General features: G+C 36.7%; 1 protein-coding gene across 1 annotated transcript in view; it reads right to left on the bottom strand.

Annotated features, from left to right (window-relative positions):
* Window positions 1-23,419, bottom strand: part of LOC110022290 (electron transfer flavoprotein subunit alpha, mitochondrial) — a 69,223-nt gene that overhangs the window by 20,646 nt on the left and 25,158 nt on the right. Inside the window, exons 3-5 of the mRNA XM_020721163.1 lie at window positions 18,601-18,812; window positions 6,764-6,927; window positions 5,799-5,957 (exon numbers count right to left, since the gene is read on the bottom strand). Of these exons, the coding sequence (XP_020576822.1) occupies window positions 5,799-5,957; window positions 6,764-6,927; window positions 18,601-18,812 (535 nt within the window). The remainder of the gene's footprint in view (window positions 1-5,798; window positions 5,958-6,763; window positions 6,928-18,600; window positions 18,813-23,419) is intronic.

The following is a 23,419-nucleotide window of genomic DNA, read 5'->3' as shown; positions in this document are numbered from 1 at the left end:
TGCCCACCACCCATAAGGGCTCTTTTGGGAGGTGACAAGTGGTATCAGAGCAGATTACTGCCTGCCAGGTGTGTGGACTCTCCATGGTCCAGTGGGACCCTCGGTGGAGCCGATCCGTGACGAGGGCGTCACGTGATTGGGTGGAGGAGAATGTCACAGACAAATAGTCCCACATTGGCTAGGTGTAGGACCGAAAAACAGTATTTAAGTCCTGGGCTGCCCACCACCCTTAAGGGCTCTTTTGAGAGGTGCCAAGCCGCAACCTTCCAAACCCCTAACAGGCACCATTAACACCCTCGATTTGACCCTAGCTTTAGGTCGTGTTGTGTTTGTAGCAATTTCCATTTTCTACCTTGTGTTGTTGTAATTTTCTATTTGAATTCATGAATAATATTTGTTTTCTATTGGTGTTTGGTTAAACCTTGGTACAGTTGGTATCTGAGCTAGCTTAACTCTAGTACTATCCCATGATTACCAAAATCATTCCCCCTAGCTGATTATTTAAATCAACCACCTAAACTTTTTTTTTCCCACCCTAAGGGAGAGTTTGGCTGCACTCACAATTTTCTTTAAATAGGATTTAGTAAATTTAGTAAATTCAAATTCATCAAATCCATACGTTGTTAAATCTCTAATAGTGTTTGGCTCAGTTGAGGTTAAACCCAGTTAACTTATTAGACATGTTTGGCATTTTATTTCAGGATCATATAGCCATTGTTTTCTTCCCACGCTAAATCCATTATATCTACCAAATCGCCAGATTTAAAAAATCCGGACTTACATCCAAAAATAGACAGAACGGAGAGAAAAATGGATTTAAAAGAGCGCCCGATATTTTCACATTTGGCTGAAGTTACGTTAAATCTAATCATAAATCCTACTAAACGTATACTGCCACACACCCCCAAAATCAGCCCCGTACACTCTCTTTCACCTCCCAACCCTAAACCCTAACCATGTCACCAAAGAGACGAGTGATGGAAGTTGTGCAAGAGCTCATCATGGAAGAGATACAACCGATAATCCGCTAAGTTCAGCAAAGGTTTGCTATAATTGAGGAAATGACTCATGAAGAGATCACCGTCGATCGTGATAATGAGATTCGAAGAGGAGAAAGGAAGAAAAATCTAAACCCCTTCCATAGGGATGATTCCAATGAATAGGATGATAGGTCAAGCGCTTTGGGATTCAATATCAGAGGAGATCGAGGGATGGAGTAACATTTTGAGGAGAGAGATACCCGAGAGTGAAGGTAGATTTGTCCGATATCAAGGTAAGAAAGAATCTGGATGCTTCATTGAGTGATTGTAAACCATTGAGAGAATTTTTTAATACAAGGAGGTGTCAACTGATAGAAGATTGAAGCTTGTGCCAGAAAATTAAAAAACGTGCCTTTTGTGGTGGAAGAATTTGAAGAGAGTGAGATAGAGAGAAGGTAGGAACAAAATCAGTACTTGGGAGAGATAAAGGAGATGCAAAGGAAGCTCCCACCACCACACTACCGCCAAGACATGTTCTTGAAGCTCCATCCCCTACAACAGAGAGAGTTGTCAATGGAGGAGTTCGCAATAGAGTTTGAGCAGCTCATGCTGAAATATGAGCTGATGGAGCCATAGGAGCACACTATAGCCAGATATTTAGGAGGCATGAAGTCAACCATCAACAATGTTATCCGACCTAAACCACTGCACAGGTGTGACAACCCTCTATGTAATTATCCCTATAAAAAATAATGTAAGCAACGCCATTTTTATCGAGAGTATTCTTAGGCATCCCCAAGATGTAATTAACCAAAGGAATACGCCCCTTTGAAAGTTGCTCTTGACCCAAAACAATCACACAAAACTTAATTCTCTGTTTGTAGGTTGCGTTCACTGAGTTTTCTTCGTGGATATGTTTCCAATGCATTCTTGATTCAACTTCATTCCGGATGTACGCTTTCGGGCAATCGCGCAAAAGTTACCTTATGAAAGTTCTTCATATTCTTTTTTAATTATTTATCCATTTTTGTTGTATTTTCTTTCTCTCTGGTTCCTCTCTATTTGAATCATTTTCATGGTTCAAAAAAGACTTTTTTGAAAAGAGAATTATATAACGGCTATAAGACAAACTGGCGACTCCAAAAGTTACAAAAAGAATGAAAACAATATCAGGAGAAACCAGGCTTTTGGAGTAAAGATTGACTTGTCGGTTTTGATGGTCACGTGGATCTAGACGAGTTCCTTGAGTACTCAAGATAGTGAAATGAGTCTTCGAGTATAAGGATAATTCACTTGAGAGAATGGTCAAACTAGCTATTTATTAAGTTAAGAATGTTTCTTTGTGGTGGGAAAACTTGAAATGCTTATGCCAGTGTGAGAGGAAAAGCAAAATCACTAACTAGTTCAAAATAAAATAAAAAATGTAATGCAAGTACCTACTAGCTCATTACAGATATGACATGTTATCAAGACTTCAACACTTGCAACAGTAAGAACACTCAATAGATGAGTGCACAACTGAATTCGAGCAACATATGTTGAAATGTGAGCTAGTGGAGACAGAGGAGACCCATAGTTTAATGACTTAGGGGATTAAGACCGTCCATTGGCAATGTGATATAGTTACAACCGTAATGGGCAACATAGGATTTTAGACCTTAGCCTTAAATGTTTAGAAACAACAGAACAATATTAGTTCACCCCGCCCCTCAGACAAAGTTCAACCCCCAGATCAGACAATAAGAGTATATCTAACAGAGCATCCAAGCCTACCCCACCCGAGAAAAAACACATTCATAAAGAAAAAAAGTGGAGACAATTAACACTCCTAGATTTATCCTAGTTAAGAAGTACTTCAAGTGCCATGATTTTGAACAAATGACGTCTGATTTCCAAAACAAGAGGATGATCTTTTTCACTTAGCAGAGAGCAGTTGAAATGGATAATGACATAGGAGGGAATGAAGACATTAGAGAGGAGTGTCAGCTTCTAGCAAACGGGGAAGAGATGCGAGTGATTCAAGCTGAGCCCGGGAGAGACTCTAATAGGACTAACATTGATAGTCTTAGAAGGTAGTGAGTCCGATGAGCTACTACCAAGGATGTTGAATAAGTTACCCGATGCCCAGACTTACAGTTTAACTTCTTGACGGCTAATGAAGAGAGATTCAGTATGTCATAGATTTCACCCAAGGGCCGGTTCCTCCAAATAGACTTGTTTATCAGATGCACCCAACCGAGTGCAAAAAGTGGGAGAATTATGATACAAATTTAATGGCTCGAGAGCTGGTTCGCAAGAATACCCACCTATGTGCTATTTCGGCTCTCATTATGCCAAAAAAAGATTATTGTTTATTCTATCAAGATAAACTTTGGAAGGACACATGTTTTAGAGTTGCATAAAATGAATGTGACCATAAATTTTGCAGTGAGGCTGCCTTAGACACAACAAGGCGATGATTTTGTTATAGTGGTGGTAGATTGATTCCAGAGGCATCTAGAGAAGAAGAAATGTATTCCAACCGGGAAGAATGATGTGAGAGCTTCCCGTAAAATAATGATCTCACGATTGCAACATCTCAAAACTGTTATCAATAGGTATAACTAAGTAACACAAGAATAATCATCAATAAAGATGACAAAGTACTTAAATCCTAAATGAGCATGAAAAAAACTAGGACTCCAAATATCTTAATGAAATAACCCAAATTGAATACAACTATGACTTAAAATAGTCAAGAGAAAAGACACTTGATCATACTTACCAAGTTCACAAGTATCACACTGGAACTTAGAAATGATAACAAAACCTCAAAAATCGTGGAGGTGGAGGATGATCAAGATGGCAACACTAATAATATATAGTCATAGTGGAGAAGAAAGAAGAAGTGATCATGTTCATCAACAAATAATGCAATAAATAGTCTTGCTAGTACTGAAATCAGGAAAAAAAAAATGAAAAGGATAAAAAGTTGAAGAGGACTCGTGAGATTTAATGAGACAGTGAATGGTTAATTCATTATTAGAGAAATTAGGGACAAATAACACATCAAAGAGTGATTCTATTTGAGAGAGATAAAATACCTTCGCTAGAAGCATTTGAAGAAGAAACACCAGCAACAACAAAGGCTTGTAGAGGAAAATGGTCGAGAGAGAAACAATCACTGATTACCAATCTTTTGTGAAGAACCACGAGAGTTTACAATTAAGGATATCCAAGATGTTAGATGAGGCAGCTCCAACAAACCAAAGAAGAAAACAACACGAGAAGCAAATATGGAGGTCTTAATGTGAAACGACAAGTGATCATAATCCTCCTGAGATGGCATGATAGATATTAAAGGATTAGTAGTCATGGGAGAACAATCAACAGGAACAAAATGTCCAGCAGTATGTTATACATTAAGATGATAGTCAAATTCAACCTAACCCCACTTTAAACTAATGATTAATTTAACCATAGCAAAAGAGAGAAGGGATGTCCATTATCAATCCGGCCTCAAACCACACAACTTTCATGACCACCATGCTGCTAAGTAGCGGAAGAAGTTGCTCAAAAATTGGTAAAGGAGAAGATAGCCCACTGATTCAAAGAACATGGGAAAGAACAATTGCAAGATTGAGAACTATAGAATCTGCCATTAGTTAAGATAACAAATGTCAAAGAGATGGATGAAAGCAATATTGTAATTTAGCAATCACAAATTCTACATTTTGTTTTCAACAAACCATTAGATTAATGATAAAAGCCATGTATTGAAGTAACTCATCTTGCTAATCCCAAATGAATCCTGAATGGGGAAATTTTCTATTGTAGAAAAAACAAATCAGAATACAAAGTGTATACCCCAAAAATATTACTTTCTTATAAATAATTGGAGCAGAGAAAATCAAACATTGCCTTATTAGTCTCATGAAACTGTGAAGGCAGCGAAAAGTTGGAAATTATTATGGAGCATCCAAGCAAGAACAACATAATCAAAAGCTTGTCATTTGTAGAACTTGATGATACCATCATCAATCAAAAGAAGACACATTGCTATGAAAGTTTATCACCCAAAAAAAAAAAAAGAAAGGCAACGGCAAGTGGTGTTTGTACCACCATTGTACTTGATGGAGACGTTGATAGTGGGTGAGGGTTTTGTATAATGTATAAGAAATGGAGAAGAAGAGGCCACGATACTTTTATAAGTGACAGATTAGATCATTCAAAATAAAGATTCGTCATGGGCAGTAGACAGTGAGAGTGCTGAATGATTGCAGTAGCATTTGTGGGCTGGAGGAAACTATCGGTCAGTAAAACTGCAAGGCTACGTCAATGTGGAGCAGCAAAGACAGCGAGTGATAAAAGGGCTACGGCACTGAGCAATGATCGAAGCATAGATGCCAATGCAGCACGATGCGAGGAGCAACCATGAGTAACTAGTGATGCGGGTGCAAGTGATGTGGGCATGCAAAGCAACCAGCAGGTTCATGGGTAACACATTATGGGCATAAAAGTGTGTGGGTAGTATTCGAGATGGGGACCTTAGAATAGAGATGAGCAAAGATGGGGATGCAATCGATGAGCAAAAGATGATAGGAGTTACTCGGGGAAGGGAACAACTATAATTTGTTTAGCTTATAATTCCATATTGATAAGAAAGAAGATTTGTCTTTATTCTAAAGAAAGGTTTTATTTATAATAGAAGAAAAAATTACAATGTCTAGAAGAACCGCCCTATTACAGGACTGCTAACCATAATAATGCTTTCTTCAATATAAAAATATAATTCTAATATTTTCAATTTTTATTTTTTCAAGCACATAAAAAAATTACCTGCTGCACCAAGCTTTTCAGCAAGTTTTTCCAATAACTTGAAGTTCTCTGCACTTTTCAACCCTCGTCCGCCTGTAACAACAATCCGTGCATTTCCAAGATCCGGAAGGTCAGTTTCTTGAGAGGTAAGCTTTAACCACCAAGATTTCCTCTGTGTTTCTGCATTCAAATAAGTGTGAATATGAACAGAATTTCTTAATCATACCTCTACAAACTTGCATAATAAAAGTTCAAAAGAATCAAATAAGCTTAGAATATCTACAAAATAATAGGAAACTGACTAGCATCAAGCACCGTTAGGATTTTATCATTTTAATAGGGTTCCTCAAGGTTACAGACTGAAAAAAAAAGTCTATTCCACTTAGATACTACGTCAGAAATAGTTGCAGAAAGCAAAATCATCAAGTCAAAACTTCAATATGGATGCCATGGGTCTACATATTCATAACAGCCCGTGCAGAACAAACTCCATCTTAAATTAAGATAAATAATATTTCTCCCCTGCACAAGCGCAACAGAATTTGGAGTAGAACTTTATAAGTATGTTCAGAACACAATCTAAAAACCCTAATTTTTTTAATAATGCCAATTATATATGAACTAGAGCAGCGCAGAGAATAAATACAACCTTATAAGGAACCGATGGTGAAGAAAGAAAAAAATAATGATGCTTCACATGTACAGTTTGCATAATAGAAAGACGTTGACCACGGTCACTTTATGGTTGACTCACAGTGAAGCACAAGAATCTTTTAGAAGCCAGAAAAAAAAATTGGCCTACTTTTCAAACTAATGATAATTAAACTCAATTTCTTAACTAGTAAAATAATTAGAAGCACGCCCGATTAAAGAAGCTAAGAAGAACAAACAGTAAAAACCATAATGACGAGTTCTAAGAATATTATTTTAAATTTAAAGAAAAGCAATATTGTTGAACAATAAAAAGGTTACAGAAAAAACCATACCTTTGTTAAAGGTTGAGAGGTCAACCTGAGAGATAGGGGCTGCATTAGAGTCCACTTCACTTGGGATAGCTGGAGGGGCAAATGATGTGGGTCTAATGGTCATCACACAAGGATCTAAGCCAGTATAACGAACCATACATAGAGCATTACCAGCATAAATTGGCCTGGCAAAAAATGTCACGCTCCATTATAAAAGAGGCATCAATCTTAGTTATTGAGCAAAATATATAAGAATCAATTTTTGTTAAGGAAGATTGCAATTGGTTGCCTCACATTCTTACCCTTCGAACAACTAGATCTTTGATTTCTCAGAACTATCAAGAAAAAGATTCCCCGTCATTGTTGGATGAGCTCATGTAGCTTTTGATGATACAGAAGGGCAATAGTTATGAAGGACCAAGACCATTCCCAGGAATGGATGAGCCAATGCCATAACAATAATGCAGGGGAGAAGCGCTTACACTAACAATAATTATCACTTTTGCTTTCATTTTGAACTGCCCCACTATGTTGTCATTAATTGATTCCCACAAAAGCTTTTCAATTTTTCTTAAAAGTACTTTTAAAATTCACCTTTCAAGTTCTATCAAATTTGTAGATAGATGCTGAGTTATTATGATTCAAGGAAACTTCATAAGCTTTGAGGAATCAAAAACGAGGAAAGCCTTTCATTGACTCTTGAATAAAATAATAATCTTAATAATTTCATTAAAAATTTCTGAGAGATGGTTTTATTGGGCATTTACAATCTTCCAAAGGTGCTTAGGCTTCAAACCTCATTTATAAGTCTCATTAGGAACAGAAAAACAAGGCAGTCAAAATTAAGTCCTGTTTAATGAATGTAGTTGAAGTCACCAAACAAGTATGAGTCACTGGCCAAAGGACACAGACTTCCTAGCCTGTCGAGTTTCCTAACTTAGACATCACTATGCCTATGCCTGTCTCAAGCAAACAAGCCAGTTCTAAACAGTTTAAAGACTTTTTTGGATGCAAATATTTAAAATTCGGCAATTTAAATAAAATATAAAGTAAATTTAGTATTTTTTAAATTTAAGAAATAACTTTCTAATATTTGGCTGGACAATGGAGACGCCATGTTTTCTGAGTGATGATCATCTGGATGTGGCAAGTGAAGATGCAGTCTCGTAAGAAGTGAAGGCAGAGTTAAGTGTAGAGGCACAAGTGGTAGCATTGCTATGCAAAGGTGGGGATTGCAAATCACAAGTTTTACTGAAGTGCAAAAGTTCACGTGTTGCATTCTCGAATTGTCAAATTCAGGTGATTTTAGAGCACACTAAAAAAAGTAATTTAGTTATTTGTCACAACTTGGCTCGAAAGCTTGAAATTTCAGAACCGGAACTGGCGGTCAAACATTATAGATACACAAGTCTAACATATATAATAATCAACAACTACATCCAAATGGTAAAGTGCCACTAATACATCACTCAAACAAATGTCCGGTTTATAATAATACAAGCAAGGAAAAAAGATTAAACACAAAAAAAAAATGTTTGATACCTATTTTCATTTACTCCAACAAATACTCTTCTTTATCTATCATCTCTATTCAAATGAGCTTTTTATGAAATAAATATTTAAACAATAGGTTGAGTTATATAGCCACTTATTGAATAATTACAGTTTTATTATACATTAAACTTCTATGCATATGCTCTTAACGTAAATATTCCTAAATGATTATTAAACATTAAAATTTTATTCAATTAAAACTTTAAAATATTAACATTTCTTTAATTAGAACTTTTTTAAACAATTTTAATTACATTTCATATAAGAAGTCACCTCATGAGCACTATTGAAAATTCTCTACCAATTAAGAAACAACCATTTTCATATGCTTTTCTAAATACTTTTATTTCAATTTTCATACACAGATGCAATAGCAACACTAGAAAGTACCATACGGAAGTGACTCGTATAATTAACTTGTACATTTATTTCAATTGATTTTTCTTAAAAGCTTTTTAATCATTAAAATATTTGTTAAACTTTCAATGCAAATTTCAATATATAAAATATTCTAAAAAACTACACGTTCATTTGATTTGTTCATACCATCATGATTTAAATCTTTGAAAACATGAAATGAGTTAAAAAAAAAACTAAATTTAGTATAAGTAGAAATAATTACCCACAACAATCCTTCGATGACTTATCATATCACTTAATTCTTAGCCATCATCTCCTTAATAAATCAACTGTAAGTAAATATTTATATAATAAATGCACACGAAAAATATATCAAAATTTATTATTTAAATATATCACTCACTTTACTATTTTAAATTTGAACTAGATATTCTTATCCATTCAATAATGTGTGAAATATTTATTACTTGTTAGTTACTCTAAATTATCAAATTTAAATCTTCCATGTCACGACCCAGTTAGGAGCTTGAAATTTACCAAGGCGAGAGCAAACAGTCGGGCAGTGAAAATAAAAATTTTCTATATTCATTTTTTATAACTAATATTTAACAAATGAAAGAACCAATAAAAATATAAATTAAAGCAATACATTTAAATTTTACCTTATTTTTTATTGTCCCCGTCATCTATAAGCATTTTCTTGTCTATCACTCATCTTTTAATAAATAATTAAACCTGAAAAAGTTAGTTTAAAATAACAGTAAGCTAGTTGACTAATAAATACTCATACTCTTAGTGAATAATAATTCAATGAAAAATGAGACAACATGCGTGTCAATCAATAATTGCTTCGCACAACATTGACATGTATTGTTTCTCTCCCATTGGCTTTGCCTTTCCCCTTGCACACAATGTGTCTCCTTTCTTGTTTTCTCTATTAACTATTCCCACAATTCACTCTTCGAAGCGAGATGAATCCCACAACCCCTCCATCTATCGTTTCCTATTTAACGAAATCGAGTTGTTTGTTTCATTAAACCAACTGCTTTAAATTTCTCAAAATATTTTATTTTGTTTTATTTTATTTATATTAAAGTTTAAATTCCTCAAAAAAATACTTTGGATTTAGTTTACTTCAAACCAAATACTAAAAAGTTAAAGGTCATGTATTTCAAAAGTAGTACAATTAAAACACTTCCAATCAAACGACCACTAAGCTGAAATTCAAAGAAATCAAGTTGTTTTGTACAAAAACCAACCTAGCTAGACCAAATTGATTGCCCGCACATCCCATATCCCTTTCATTCTAAACTTAAGGAATCTTTTGATTATCAATTTCAAGTATCTTTAATGCAATAGTTACTCGTTAACATGCAATGATAGGAAATTAGTCCACGGTTTTAAAAGAGTTCATAATTTAGTTTTCAAATAGATCTCTCCTCTAAAAATACTACTTCAAACTTTAAACGAACAAATTGAAATCAAGAAAAAAATACACTTCAACATGCTTTAACTCCCACTCGGTGCCATGATTTGTTTCATCAATTGATTTAAAGGGAGTTTCGGAAGTGAGCTCAAGTGAAATGAGTAAATTTGAATTAATTTCAGTAGTAGCAGATCCAGTAGTTGAGTTTGTTGGGAGGTGTCTGTATGTGTGTCCATAATCCATACAATCATGACATGAAAGCCAAGTGGTAACATGAAGCACTAACTTCATTCCCCTAGTCATAAACTCTTTAATTCAATAAGAATAATTTACAACTTCTTTAAAGTCATTTTCTGTGACGACCCGACCCAAGGGTTTGGAATGTCCATGAAAAGAATGGATGTTCGGATGATGAAATTAAAATTTTCTATTTTCATTTCTACCACTAACATTTTACCATCCCAAGTAAATAGAGAGAGCCACCAAAGAAATAAATTTACTTTTTTATTTGCAAAGATCGTCTTTTGTGTACATTCTTTCTTTATAGTGCTCATCTTTTATTTAAAACATTAAACTTAAAAAAATATTAAGACAATATAATAAGTTATCTAAGATAACCCAGGAACAATTATACTTCTAAACTATAGTAACCCGGGAAAATGAGGCAATGGGTATGTTAATCTTTTCTAATGTGTTCTAGAAAATTATATAGTAATTTAAATAATAAATTCATGATATTTGCTTATGATAGAAATCAATTTTTTTCTACCTTTGCTTTACTTTTGAAGATTTAATTTTTAACTTAAGTATATTTCAGACTCTTAATGTTCACATCCGTCTCAAGAGCACCATTAAATTCAACCTAACATACTCTTGGCTGATACATACTCTGTTGGCTCAACGAGGCACAAAACATGTCACTGTTGTCTGAGATAGAATGGTAACTACTCACCCCCGCTTGATATTATCTCATCAACGTAGCAGTTAGTGATCTAAATTTCAGAATTATTTGTGGTCCTAGGTTACCTATTCACCGTTAGTCGATACTCCCACATCGGCATAACGGTTGATGATCTAAATGTCATAAAATGATAGGAAAATATTTACACACGCGGGTATTTTGGAGTCCTCGACTAGTACCATATGAGAGTGAACTTTGTCTTTTGCAAGCATATACAAACACATGTATACAATATTTTTATTTATTCAACACAATAAATATTATTTTCTTATGAGACAATTTATTTATCTCTAATAAATAAACGCACATCCAGTAAACTCTTAAGATCAAGAAATAATATGATATATGCAACTCTAAGAGAATCTAAATGTCATGCAATAATCTAATAATTTTATGGGAAAATTATTGTGCAACAAGTTAACATGTATATTTTCCTACCTAACAACATAAAGAATCTATTGTAATTTAAATCATACTAGAATAGAACATAAACGAAGTGATACCAGAGGAGAAAAGCACAACCCATAAAAAAACCTAAATATTATTATTGAAAATGAAATCGGTTATGACAACCCTTCAAAACGTGAAATAAACGACAAACAAACCCAAATATTATTACAAAAGGCTGCGGTTTGGAGGGCAGCAGGTGCTGCGATTTGGAAAGCCGCAGGAACTATAGTTTTGGAGGGGAGAGTGGTTGGACGCGTCTACTGTCAGAGGGGAAATAGGTCGTCACAGTCACCTGTAACTTCAGAAAAGCAAAGTGCAAGTGACATTAAAGAAAACTTGTAGCTGAACGTTTTGGAAGAGAAACATGGGTTACGTGAGCAAGGAGAGGATAAGGCTTCGATTTGGAGGGCAGCAGGTCTCGCTTCTTGTATGGCTGCAGGGGTTGTGGTAGGATCAACGGCAAGAATCAAGAAGCTTTTGTGGAAAGGAGGACAGTTACGGCAGTGGGAGAAGGGAGCTGTTGGATGATGCAACTGGGTGGGGAATCTAGCAAGTGGCAAGGAGTTGAGGTGGATGTGGAAATCGGGGAAGATAATCACCATCCAGGAGAGGGACATAGCCGGCACACCACCCTAACATCGGATACAACTCTCATGGGAAAACTAGGACGCCGGCGGCTGACTCACAAATCTGAAATTAGAAATAGCATAAATTGAAACCCTAAGATCTAAAAGCACATATAAATATATGTGGGATGGGTGGGAAATGAAAATCGGAAAACGGAAAAAATTTCCGCCTAATGAAAGAGGGAGGGAGGGAGCTGGTTCAGCCCCCCTCTCAACCGAACCGGTTCGGGCCAAACCTATTCCACTTTTGGAGAAAAACCGTCTCATTCTCCCGAAGTTGGTGGAGCTTTGACCTCATTTGTCGAAGCTTCTGACTCCTCGTGGTACGACGTGAAGTTCTTTGACACGTCGAACAAGTAGACATTGTCGTTCCAAAGCACATTCTGATAAAAGAGATATCTATCCACCTTTGGCATGACCTAAGCTAGAACTATGCTAGACGAGTATCCCCGTGAATCAGGTATCGCGTCCTAGTTGTAACCTGCTTCTTCCATTCCTTGAACTCGATTGGGTGCAACTAATAGCCTAGTGTGTGAGGAGAAATCAACTCTCGATTGAAACTTGTGGCAAGCTGCACCGCTATCACTAGCTCCTCCTCAAAAGAGATCTCTTCCCCATAGATAGGACCTGGATCCCATTGCAGAAATTTCAAAGCTGGGGTTAATCTCTCGTGTTTGGACATCTGACGAGATGTCCCATGTTGAACTAAAAGTAATATTTGAATAAATCTATATAATGTTCTCGACATGAAACACAATGACCTCATTCCTAACATGCTAGACCTCCCTCCTTCGAGGCATCTCCAGAGGGATACATCTGAAAAATCTGCATCTTATTTATCCGGGGTGGATTTGTATTTGATGTCGGCTCCTCAAACTCATAATCTTTGTAGACATCTAAGATCATTCCTGTTGATGTTCCTCTCACTGCCTATAAGATGCTAGTTCGAGGAAACACAATCTCATGCTCCGCTGGGATGTCCATTGCCTCAAAGCTACTACCTTCTAGTGTAATGATCGTTACCTCAGCTGGAATCTCTATCTCGGGATTAGCTAGATTTCGTGACATCTCTTCCTCGTTGGCTGAAAAATGTGAATCCTCTCTAAAGTATGTATCTTCTTCCTGATCACCGTTCGTCTCTTCAACTGGCGGCTAGTACTCCTCATTAATGTCCTCGCCGCCTTCAGTGTCTGCGGTGTCTTCTCCTAACTTTTCCATGACACCCTGCTCGGTGAAGTAGATCATTTCCTTAGTTGTGCATTTTGCTTTCACATGTTCAAATCTGTGGCACTTGCAACATTTTTTTGGCTATGACAGACTTGTAGATTAGCTTGTTGGATAGCAGCAATGGGGTCGCTTGGTGCTGCCACTTTAGAAGCTAGAGTCTGCAACTTTTGGTGGTAATAAGTTAATAGAAACTGGTGTTGTCTTTTCTGTTTCAACTTCATATCTTCTTGTTCCTCACTTTGACATTTCGGATCACGATTGAGGATAGCCTCCCATTGGATTTCCACTTCAATATCCATAAGCATTCGCCGAAGGCGGCGAAGCTCTCGTTGTATCTCATCCCGGGTAGGCTCGAGCATGTATCTCATTAGTGGCATGACTAAGGTTTTAGGGTTGAGAGGTGAAAGAGGATACAGGAGCTTGTTGACATTTTTTAAAAATTAATTTGGTGTTGCTGGTTTTGAAGATCAACAACGCAAAAATTAGGTTTAGTTCAAATTCTTGCTAGAGATTTGAGAATTGGGAAAAGAAAATTTTGTGATGGTGGCTTAGGAAGAGGCAGGCGCTAGGAAACCCTAGAATAGGACTAGAGTTGAACTAGCTCTGATACCAAAATACACAAAAAGAGAAAAGCCCAAGCCATAACAAAAACCCAAATATTATTATTGAAATTGAAATTGATTACAACGACACTTCAAAACGTAAAATAAACGACAAGCAAACCCAAATATTATTACAGAAGGCTGCAATTTAGAGGGTAGAATGTGCTGCGATTTGGAAAGCCGTAGGAACTACGCCTTTGGACAAGGCTGCTGTCAGAGAGGTAGGCTGACACAGTCACTTGTGGATTAGGAAAAGCAAAGTGCAAGTGAAATTAAAGGAAACTTGTAGATGTAGGTTTTGGAAGGGAAAGGTGAGTTATATCAGCAAGGAGGGGAGAACGCTTCGGTTTGGAGGGCAGCAGGTGTCGCGGCTTGGAAGGCTGCAGGGGCTATGGTAGGATCAGTGGCAGGGAAACGGAAGCTTTTGTTGAAAGGAGGGGAGTTGTGACAACGGGAGAAGGGAACAGTTGGATGATGATATAGCCGGAACACTACCCTAACAATTAGATACAACCCTCGAGAGGAAACTAGGATGTCGGCGGCTGTCCTCACAAATCTAAAAATCAGAAATAGCATAATCTGAAACCCTAAGACCTAAAAGCACATATAAATAGATGTTGGATGAGCGGAAAATGAAAATAGAAATGTTAGAAAATTCCTGTCTAATGAAAAGAGGGAGGGGGCCGGTTCAACCCCCTCTCTCAACTGAACCGGTTCGGGCCAAACCAGTTCAACTTTTGGAGAAAAATCCCTCATGTCATGAAGTCAGGAATATATTAATAAAGAAGAATATTATTGAAATATAGAAACATTATCATTCACTTAATCTTTTGTTCATAATTCTGATAGCCACTTAACCCTCGATGTCCTACTTTATTCAGTATCTAAAAAGGCATAACATAAAATTATCAACTTCATTACTTCTCTTATTCACCTTTTCGAGTCTACAATTTTTCTATACTAAAAATCATATAATATTTCAAAATGCACATTACTTTAGGTATTTACATATCTTTTTATATTAAAAAACACATACAAGTAAAATTTTTCTCTCTCTCTCTCTCTCTCTCATGACTTCAAGTAATTTTGACAACACTTTTCAATCTCCGGACCCGACAATTTGAAATTGTCAAAACCTGACATCATTGAGTAGAACTTACTATCCACACTAATAATCTCAATTTAAAACAACTACTAAAAATTTAAATAGGAAAATTCTAACATGATTAATACGACCAACTCCTCTCATTTGATAACTCAATTACTCGTCCAAATGAAGTCTCTGATTCTCTTTCTTGAAAATTAATGTTTAAATGAGTAGGCACATTTTCACCTCAGACAATAGTGAACATGTTATAACGTTCAAAATATGCAAATTAGGTAGAAATTCAATAAATTTTAAAGTACCACAAATTTAGCATCCCTCAAAATTCAATCAAATTATTTTTATAAAATTATACTCATGAAATCAATCAATTCGATATAAAACACTATATATGAATTATGTTCGAATTATGAAATATAAAAAATTAAAGATAATAATAAATTTAATTTAAATCCTTAATTAACCTTAATTACGTTCCTAATCTCTCGTATCCCATATCCCTCATTATAGCCGAACAACTCGCGCACTTTTTCATGTATGTAGCGGCTAGATGGGATCGAACAACTGTGGGGAAGGGGGGGGGGTGAAATAAAATGCCGCATTTCTTTATTTTCCCCATCTTTGTTTGATTTTGCTTGACTGGAGGTATTCTGCGAGCTCTGTGCAATCCTGCACCGTAGTAGACAGGCGATCAACGGTCTGGGAGCCGCAGGCTGCAATCCAAAGCTTTCAGAAAGAAATTAATGAGTACAAATCCCTCTTTTACACTATTCTAAACATTCATTTCCTTCCTCTTGTTTCTATTTTGATGTTTGCCAAAAATTTGTGCATTTATTCATTTTTGATAGTCGTAGCAGGAGTCAAAATTGTTTCGAAAGCGTTGAACTTGGCTTGCGAGCTTCTGTAAGGCCTATTAGCATAAAATCAGCCATGGGAAAGGACGGTTAAGGGAATACGAAGAAAAAGAAAGAATAATGGGCCGTATTAGAATGGCGAATTTATGCGGAGACGCACGCTTGAGGTATGTTTTGACAAATAAGTTATAATTTGGTTAAATCACGAAGCGAGTTGTGATTCCATGAATGCCTACATCGTCCACGATTTCCATGTTATTTATACGAGACGTTGAGCTCGAGATGAGTGTGTGAGAACTCGTCTTACGGTTGTTTCATATAGTCAAGTGAAATAATCTTATTCTAACTTAAGAAAAATAATTGCCTATATGTGATTCCATATTTGACACTACTGTATTTAAAATTTCTTACATATTATTGTCAATATATGCATTAAATATATGAATGTAAGTTGACTTCTCTTAGAATACATGTGATATTATGTTATGTTATGATACAGATCAATATGCTTATGAAATCATTGCTTGCAGGTATATATTTGCTATGATTCAAAAATGATATATAAAGTGCCTGTAATGAATACTTAATACCGAAATGTTGATTTAAATGTAAAAGTGATATTATGGGTACATTATTACACAGGTGCTTACAAGCACATTGTACAAGGATATGGTATTCTCGACTCCTGGAGTTTAGGCGGTGACAAAATTTTGAAAATTGTTGTAATCAAACAGTGAAGGAACGTAGAGAACCAATGAAATTAAGGGAGTTATTGATAACTATTATGTTAGGGAGACAACATTTATCAATAATTAATATGACTTTTAAGGCAGGTGACGACGAATGAATAACATGAAATGAAAATAGTTGAGACATATATTTATAAGCGGCATTGCTATGAATAAGTTCTTGATTCATTTACATATGTTATACGATTCTAGCATGTTATAACTTGTGTGTGAATATATAAAGACATACGAGCATACACGTTTATTTTCCATATATAAAATCTTATTTTAGTTTTAATTATTTCGCAGAACTCGTTGTTGCTCACTCTACATTGCTTACTTTAATGAAAGAGTAAGGAGCACCAGAGCGAGTAGTCAGTTGTGACTTTTACAATTTTTGCATTTATAGTTTTGGAAGGTTGTATAGTATTTTAAGTACGTATTTTATTTATGTTAGATTTAGCAACTCTGTATAGATATATAGGCTTTGATATTATGATTTCCACACTACTGAATTTATATGAATATGAATGAATTATGATATGAAATATATGAAGTATGTTTGCGGGCGACAATTTAGTTAGACTACTTCATCACTCATTGGGTCCTGATTTTACAAGTCATGACGAGTGTTGGTGAGAATTTAGTCTGATCGAATTATCTGCCTCTGTCACACCTCAACCAAACCTTAAGGGGGGTCAGTTGGGGTGTGACACATGTTTTACAGCCCACTGTGTTGACAAGGTATATATAAACCATTGGTGTGTTGGGTCATGTTTAGACGATGCTTCTGAGATAGATATGAAAGTTTAGAGTACGAATTATACTAAATATTAAATCTGGTAAGAGTTGATGTGTAAATATTTAAATTTCTTCTATGAGAAAATATCATGAATAATGATTTAAACTATTATATGATTTTCTTGAACATATTGGAAAAGACCAACACGCATATTCTCTTCTTTTCTATGGATTACTATTGTTTAGAAGTATGATTACTATTGAATTATTTTAAATACCTCCTTATATTGTTTTAATATTTTTTTAGGTATAAGCTTTTAAAAAAATAATGAGCACTAGAGGAAAGAATGTATAAAGAAGACCATAACAACAAACATAAATATAAACTTATTATTTGTTAATTAAATTAATTTCTTTAATAACTTTTTCTATTTATTTGGATGATAAACTGTTAGTGATAGAAATGAAAATGCAAAATTTTAAATTTCACTGTGTGATTGCCTATTCCCGCCTTTGAAACTCTAAACCCCCAAAGTTGAGTCAGTGATATTTCCAACCAGTACACCAACCAAAACTGACTTCTAGAACTCACTTCTAACATCTCTAATTACTATTTGTGAAACAAATAACCCCTTTAAACTCACATAAGGATTAATCTAACTACTATAAATACGAAGGTTCTTTGTTGACCTAAAGAAAATGAGCTTGAGAGGTTTGTATACTCCATCAATGAGAAAAATGGGGAGTTTATAGGTTTGTCTTGGCAAACTTTAAGAATAACAAAAATTAAACAATTGCATCCAAAATTGAGGGATCCACTTTGCAAGGTAGTAAACATAAAAGTATAAGACACTAACTCCAAAAGATAATCCTTAAATAAAAATGTGTCCATGAAAACAAACATAATCTTCCAAATAAGCCAAAAAGATACAAAAAGATATAAGATATTTCTTTCTTTAAAAAAATATTTGGAGAATGTTAAGATAAGATATAGTAATAGAAGAAAACTTCCGAACATTTTATTTTATGGGATAGGATACATAATATTTTATAAATAATCATTCAACAGAATTTAGTAGAACGCGATCCTTATGAAAATAAAAGAAGATGAAAATCTAAGAGTAATAACTATATAATTTTAACCTTGAAAGCAATTAACAAGAAAATTAATAATTAATGCCCCTGAAATTAATTAATTTTGAAGAAAATTTGTTTGAAAGTAACCTGACAAACAAATGAGGCTCGGATATTTCAATAACATCAGTTATAGGAGAAACATCTAGAAGAGCAGCAGCCCGTGGTAACACATTCTTTCCAAATGAACTTGAGGCAGAAATTATATATGAGTAATCACCCTCTTTCTGTAGCAAATAGACTAGATCAGCCCAAGATTCAGCCAATGAATGAGTTAATATGTCCGCATCTGCTACTAGCACCTGCAACAAAAAGTAACTTTGAATAACCAACTTATAAATCCAAAGAAAAATATTACCAGACGAGTCATTACTACATTAAGTTGTCCATGTCTAGAATCGATTTTCTTGCTGGTCGATGGACAACAGAGAGTTTGAACACCACAACAAAAGACTCCAAGTTTCTACTATGGGTCCATTGACGCTCAAGTTAAAGCTCAAGAGAAATGGCTAAATATTGACGAGAATAGCCAATTCCTTTCCCTTTTCATAAAGGAATAAAAAATAGGAAGAGAAATAACAATTCGCATACCTATCAAAGATGAACAAGAGAATACCTGTTTCTTCTATTTTTCTGTTTCAAGTAAGCATTATATCTAAACCCAAGAATAATTATATCCCTTGGGCGTACATCCTGACAACAATACATAAGCCCACAGGTCTTTTGTTGTTTTAGTAAAGACTAGAAGTGAAATTTTTTCAGGCAAAGGGCCCACCAAATGTCACATCTCAATTCAGCCAACTTGCCGTCGGTTAACTCAAAAAAATAATATATTATTAAAATAGTTATTTTTAACATGTAACTATTGAGCCTAGTCAAATTGATGTTTCCCTCGAAGGGAGAAGAAAAGATGCTGACGGCTACACCAAACAAAGCACACAAAAAACTGACCTCCACGCCCTAATACAACATATATATACCCTAGCAACAGTTACGGCTTCGGCTTCGCTGTTTCCTCTCGGCTTCTTCGCGCTCGTTTCTATTTCATCTCCCCCGCTTCTTCCGACTCTGAGACAAGGCTCCTCTCCCGCTCGCGTGTTCTGTGCTCGATCCTCTGCGGCCCTTCTCGCCACTCACGTTTCTGCGGCTCAATCTCGTGGGAACTGCTTGCGATTGCGATTTCTGCATTCTCTGCGCTCGTCCCGTCTCACACCGCCGTCCCTTTCTTAGCTTCAACTATTTCGACGCGATTTTTTTCCAGTCTGCTTTCTTCTCTAAACGTCGCAACTATCTTTGAAGATGACTTTAGATAGATCATATGCAGCTGCCCTTGTCGGTGTCCATGCCTCAGCCACACCAAAATCATCATCTTTCCCTCCTTCGTTTGAGTGGACGGAGGACATCAAGAAACCTGGTAGGAAGAATGAGAAGTCTACCATCTTTTTTACAGAAGTTGAAGATATTCAACTTGCTTCCTCCTGTCGTCTGAATTTGGTTGAGAAATTTCTATATGGTCATCCAAAAATGGAGCTCATTCGCAAAAAATTTAAACTTATGCACCTTGTTGGAGAATAGAAAATCGGGTTATTAGATTGGAAACACATTCTTATTTAAATTAATAATGAAGAAGATTACATGAGTTTATTTGCTAGAAGGATAATATGGATTGATAACAAAGCAATGAAGATTCTGAAATGGTCTGTGGATTTTGACCCACAGACGGAACCGCCAATCATTTTGGTTTGGATCCGTCTCATTGATCTAAAATTTCATTATTTTTCTCAAAAAGTATTGTACTCTATTGCCTCAGTTTATGGGAAGCCACTCAAAACGGGCATTCCTAATTTTAATCTGTCACGTCCTTCTGAGGTCAGAGTACTTATTGAAAGAAACATCACTTCAACCGCTCCTGAGAAAATCTGGTTGGGCACGCAACATCATGGATATTGACAAAAGATAGAGATTGAACATTTTCCATCGTATTGTTCGAACTGTAGTATGTTCGGACACTCGAGTTTTCAATGTCACCATCTACACCCCCACCTCAGACTAAAAAGCAAACTGCTTCGCTAGAGGCTATGATTCCATCTCCTTCTGATCAGGCGGGCAATATGACAACTATTCAATCCTCAGTTGTAGCTCCCTCGTCTTTGGAACCTCCTATCGTGGGGGAGAGGGAGTTTCTTGAGACTCGCCCTGCTCTAGAACCTATCACTGATAATACAGATGGAAATACTTCTATTGCTTCACAACCGCCTCATCAGGTCCAGAAAAATGTTCATATTACTCAGGCTCATGGGGATCAAGACGTGCAACAACCTACACCTATCTGACCACCTTTGGAATCTACTAATCATATCAGTCAATCATCGGATGCGGAATGACAGGTCTACACATCCAGGAGAAAGAAGAAAAACGAAGATTTACTTGAGCTCAAGAATCTTATGGATGATAATTTGGTTACTACGGGCAATGGTACTCACCTTATCAATTTGTTAGCCCGAGCACTTTTGGCAGGAGGACTAGAGAACTAGATGTGTATTTCAACAAGTGGACTAAAGTGGGACGTCCCGGGCACTTTTGTGTCATTTTGTGGCTTCTTGGTTTTTTACTTTTTTGTATCTTTGTTTTATCTGAGTTTTTTTGTGTTTTGTATTGTATGAGTTGGGCTTTCTTTTGGGCCCTCTCATACAACATTTTTGTATCTTTTCCGTATTAATATATTTGCCCTCTGGCTTTTTCTAAAAAAATATGAGAGGGCTCAAAAGAAAGCCCAACTCATACAATACAACACACACAAAAACTCAGATAAAACAAATATACAAAAAGGTAAAAAATCAGAAAGCCACTAAAGGGCACAAAAGTGCTCGGGACGTCCCACTTTAGTCATACTGCCTCTAGTTCTCAAAAATGAGTCGGCTAACAAATTGGTAAGGTGAGTACCATTGCCCGTAGTAACCAAAGTATCATCCATCAGATTCCTGAGCTCAAGTTGATCTTCGTTTTTCTTCTTCCTCCTGGATGTGTAGACCTGTCATTCCTCATCTGATGATTGAATCATCTGATCAGTAGATTCCAAAGGTGGTTGGATAGATGTAGGTCGTTGCACGTCTTGATCCCCATAAGCCTGAGTAATATTAACATTTTTGTGGACCTGATCAGGCTGTTATAAAGCAGTAGAAGCATTTCCACCTGTATTATCAGTGATAGGTTCTAGGGCAGGCGGGGTTTGAAGAAACTCCCTCCCCCACGATAGGAGGTTCCAAAGATGAGGGAGCTACAATTGGGACTGAATAGTTGTCATATTGCCTGCATGGATAGTGACGTCATCCGAGATATCCTTCTGATGATCAATAGTGTCAAAAACCGGAAGCTGATGAGGAAGAGATGAAATCACAGACTCTAGCGGAGCAGTTTGTTTTTTGGCCTGAGTTGGGGGTACAGATGGTGACATTGAATGGTGACAATGAGAACTGGAGTGTCTGAACATACGACAGTTCGAACAATATAACGGAAAATGTTCAATCTCTACCTTCTGCCAATATCCATGGTATTGTGTGTCCAATCAGATTTCCTCAGAAGCGGGTGAAATGATGTCTCTTTCAACAAGTACTCTGGCTTCAGAAGAATGAGACAGATTAAAAGTAGAAATGTTCGTCTTGAGTGGCTTCCCATAAGCTGAAGCAATAGAATACAATACTTTCTGAGAAAAATAATGAAATTTCAAACCAGAGAGACAAATTCAAACCGAAATGATTGGTGGTTCCGACTGTGAGTCAAAATCCACAGACTATTTCAGAATCTACATTGCATTGTTATCAATCCATATTATCATTTTAGCAAATAAGCGCATGTAATCGTCTTCATTACTAATTTGAATAAGAATGTATCTCCCATCTGATAGTCCAATTTTTCATTCTCCAACAAGGTGCATAAATTCAAATTCTTTGTGAATAAGCTCCACTTTAGGACGACCATATGAAATTTCTCAACCAAATTCAGACAACAAGAGAAAGCAAGTTGAATACCTTCAGCTTCAGTAAAAAAGATGACAAACTTCTCATTCATCCTACCAGGTTTCTTGATGTCCTCCGCCCACTCAAACGACGGAGGGAAAGATGATGATTTTGGTGTGCCTGGGGCGTGGAGACTGGCGAGAGCAGCTGCATACGATTTGTCCGAAGCTATCCCCAAAGAAAGGTGTGATGTTCAGAGTTTAGAGAAGAAAGCAGACAAGTGAAAAACCGAAGTCGAAATAGACGTTATGAGACGAACGAGCTCAGAGGACGCGGAAAAATCGCAAGCGGAACCCGCAAGACAGAGCCGCAAAACACGCGATCAGAGGGGCTGCAGAGGAGTCGTAGAGCCTGGAAATCCCGAGACAGGAAAGCTCGCGAGACCGAAAGGCGGGAGACGTGTATCGTCTCAAAGTGTGGTAGCAACGGGGGAGACGAACAGAAACGAGCACGACGCGAGAGGAAACAGCAACGATAGCTGTTGCTAGGATTCACCATCGAGCGAAACCCTAGTGTTTCGCCCCATGGCGATTCCCGAAGGTGAATCTTTCGGCTTCTTCCCTTCTCTACGGCGTCTCCCACGACGACGTTCATGTAGCTAAAGCTATAGTCTCTCCTGTTGAAGTTGATCGCTCCCTATCGTCTCCGTAATCGACGAGGATCGCTCCTACCGTCGTTGTCTGATTCCATTGACGACGGCGTTATTTCCCGCAGTCGTCTCCTGTAGCCGATGACCTCTCATCTTGCGGCCGTCTCCTCGCTCACTCCAGACGAAGCGAGCCCGAGAGACGGCGCTTGAAGTCTGCTCGTTTCCTTGTGGCCCGCCACAGTTCTTTTCTGACCGTGACCATCTTCTGAGGGAGATGGCCTCGACGCTCCGTTCCTATGCAAAT

The sequence above is a fragment of the Phalaenopsis equestris genome, unplaced genomic scaffold, assembly GCF_001263595.1.
Source record: "Phalaenopsis equestris unplaced genomic scaffold, ASM126359v1 Scaffold000002, whole genome shotgun sequence".
Taxonomy (NCBI): domain Eukaryota; kingdom Viridiplantae; phylum Streptophyta; class Magnoliopsida; order Asparagales; family Orchidaceae; genus Phalaenopsis; species Phalaenopsis equestris.
The sequence above is the reverse complement of the archived record's forward strand: the minus strand, read 5'-3'. Positions and strand labels throughout refer to the sequence as shown.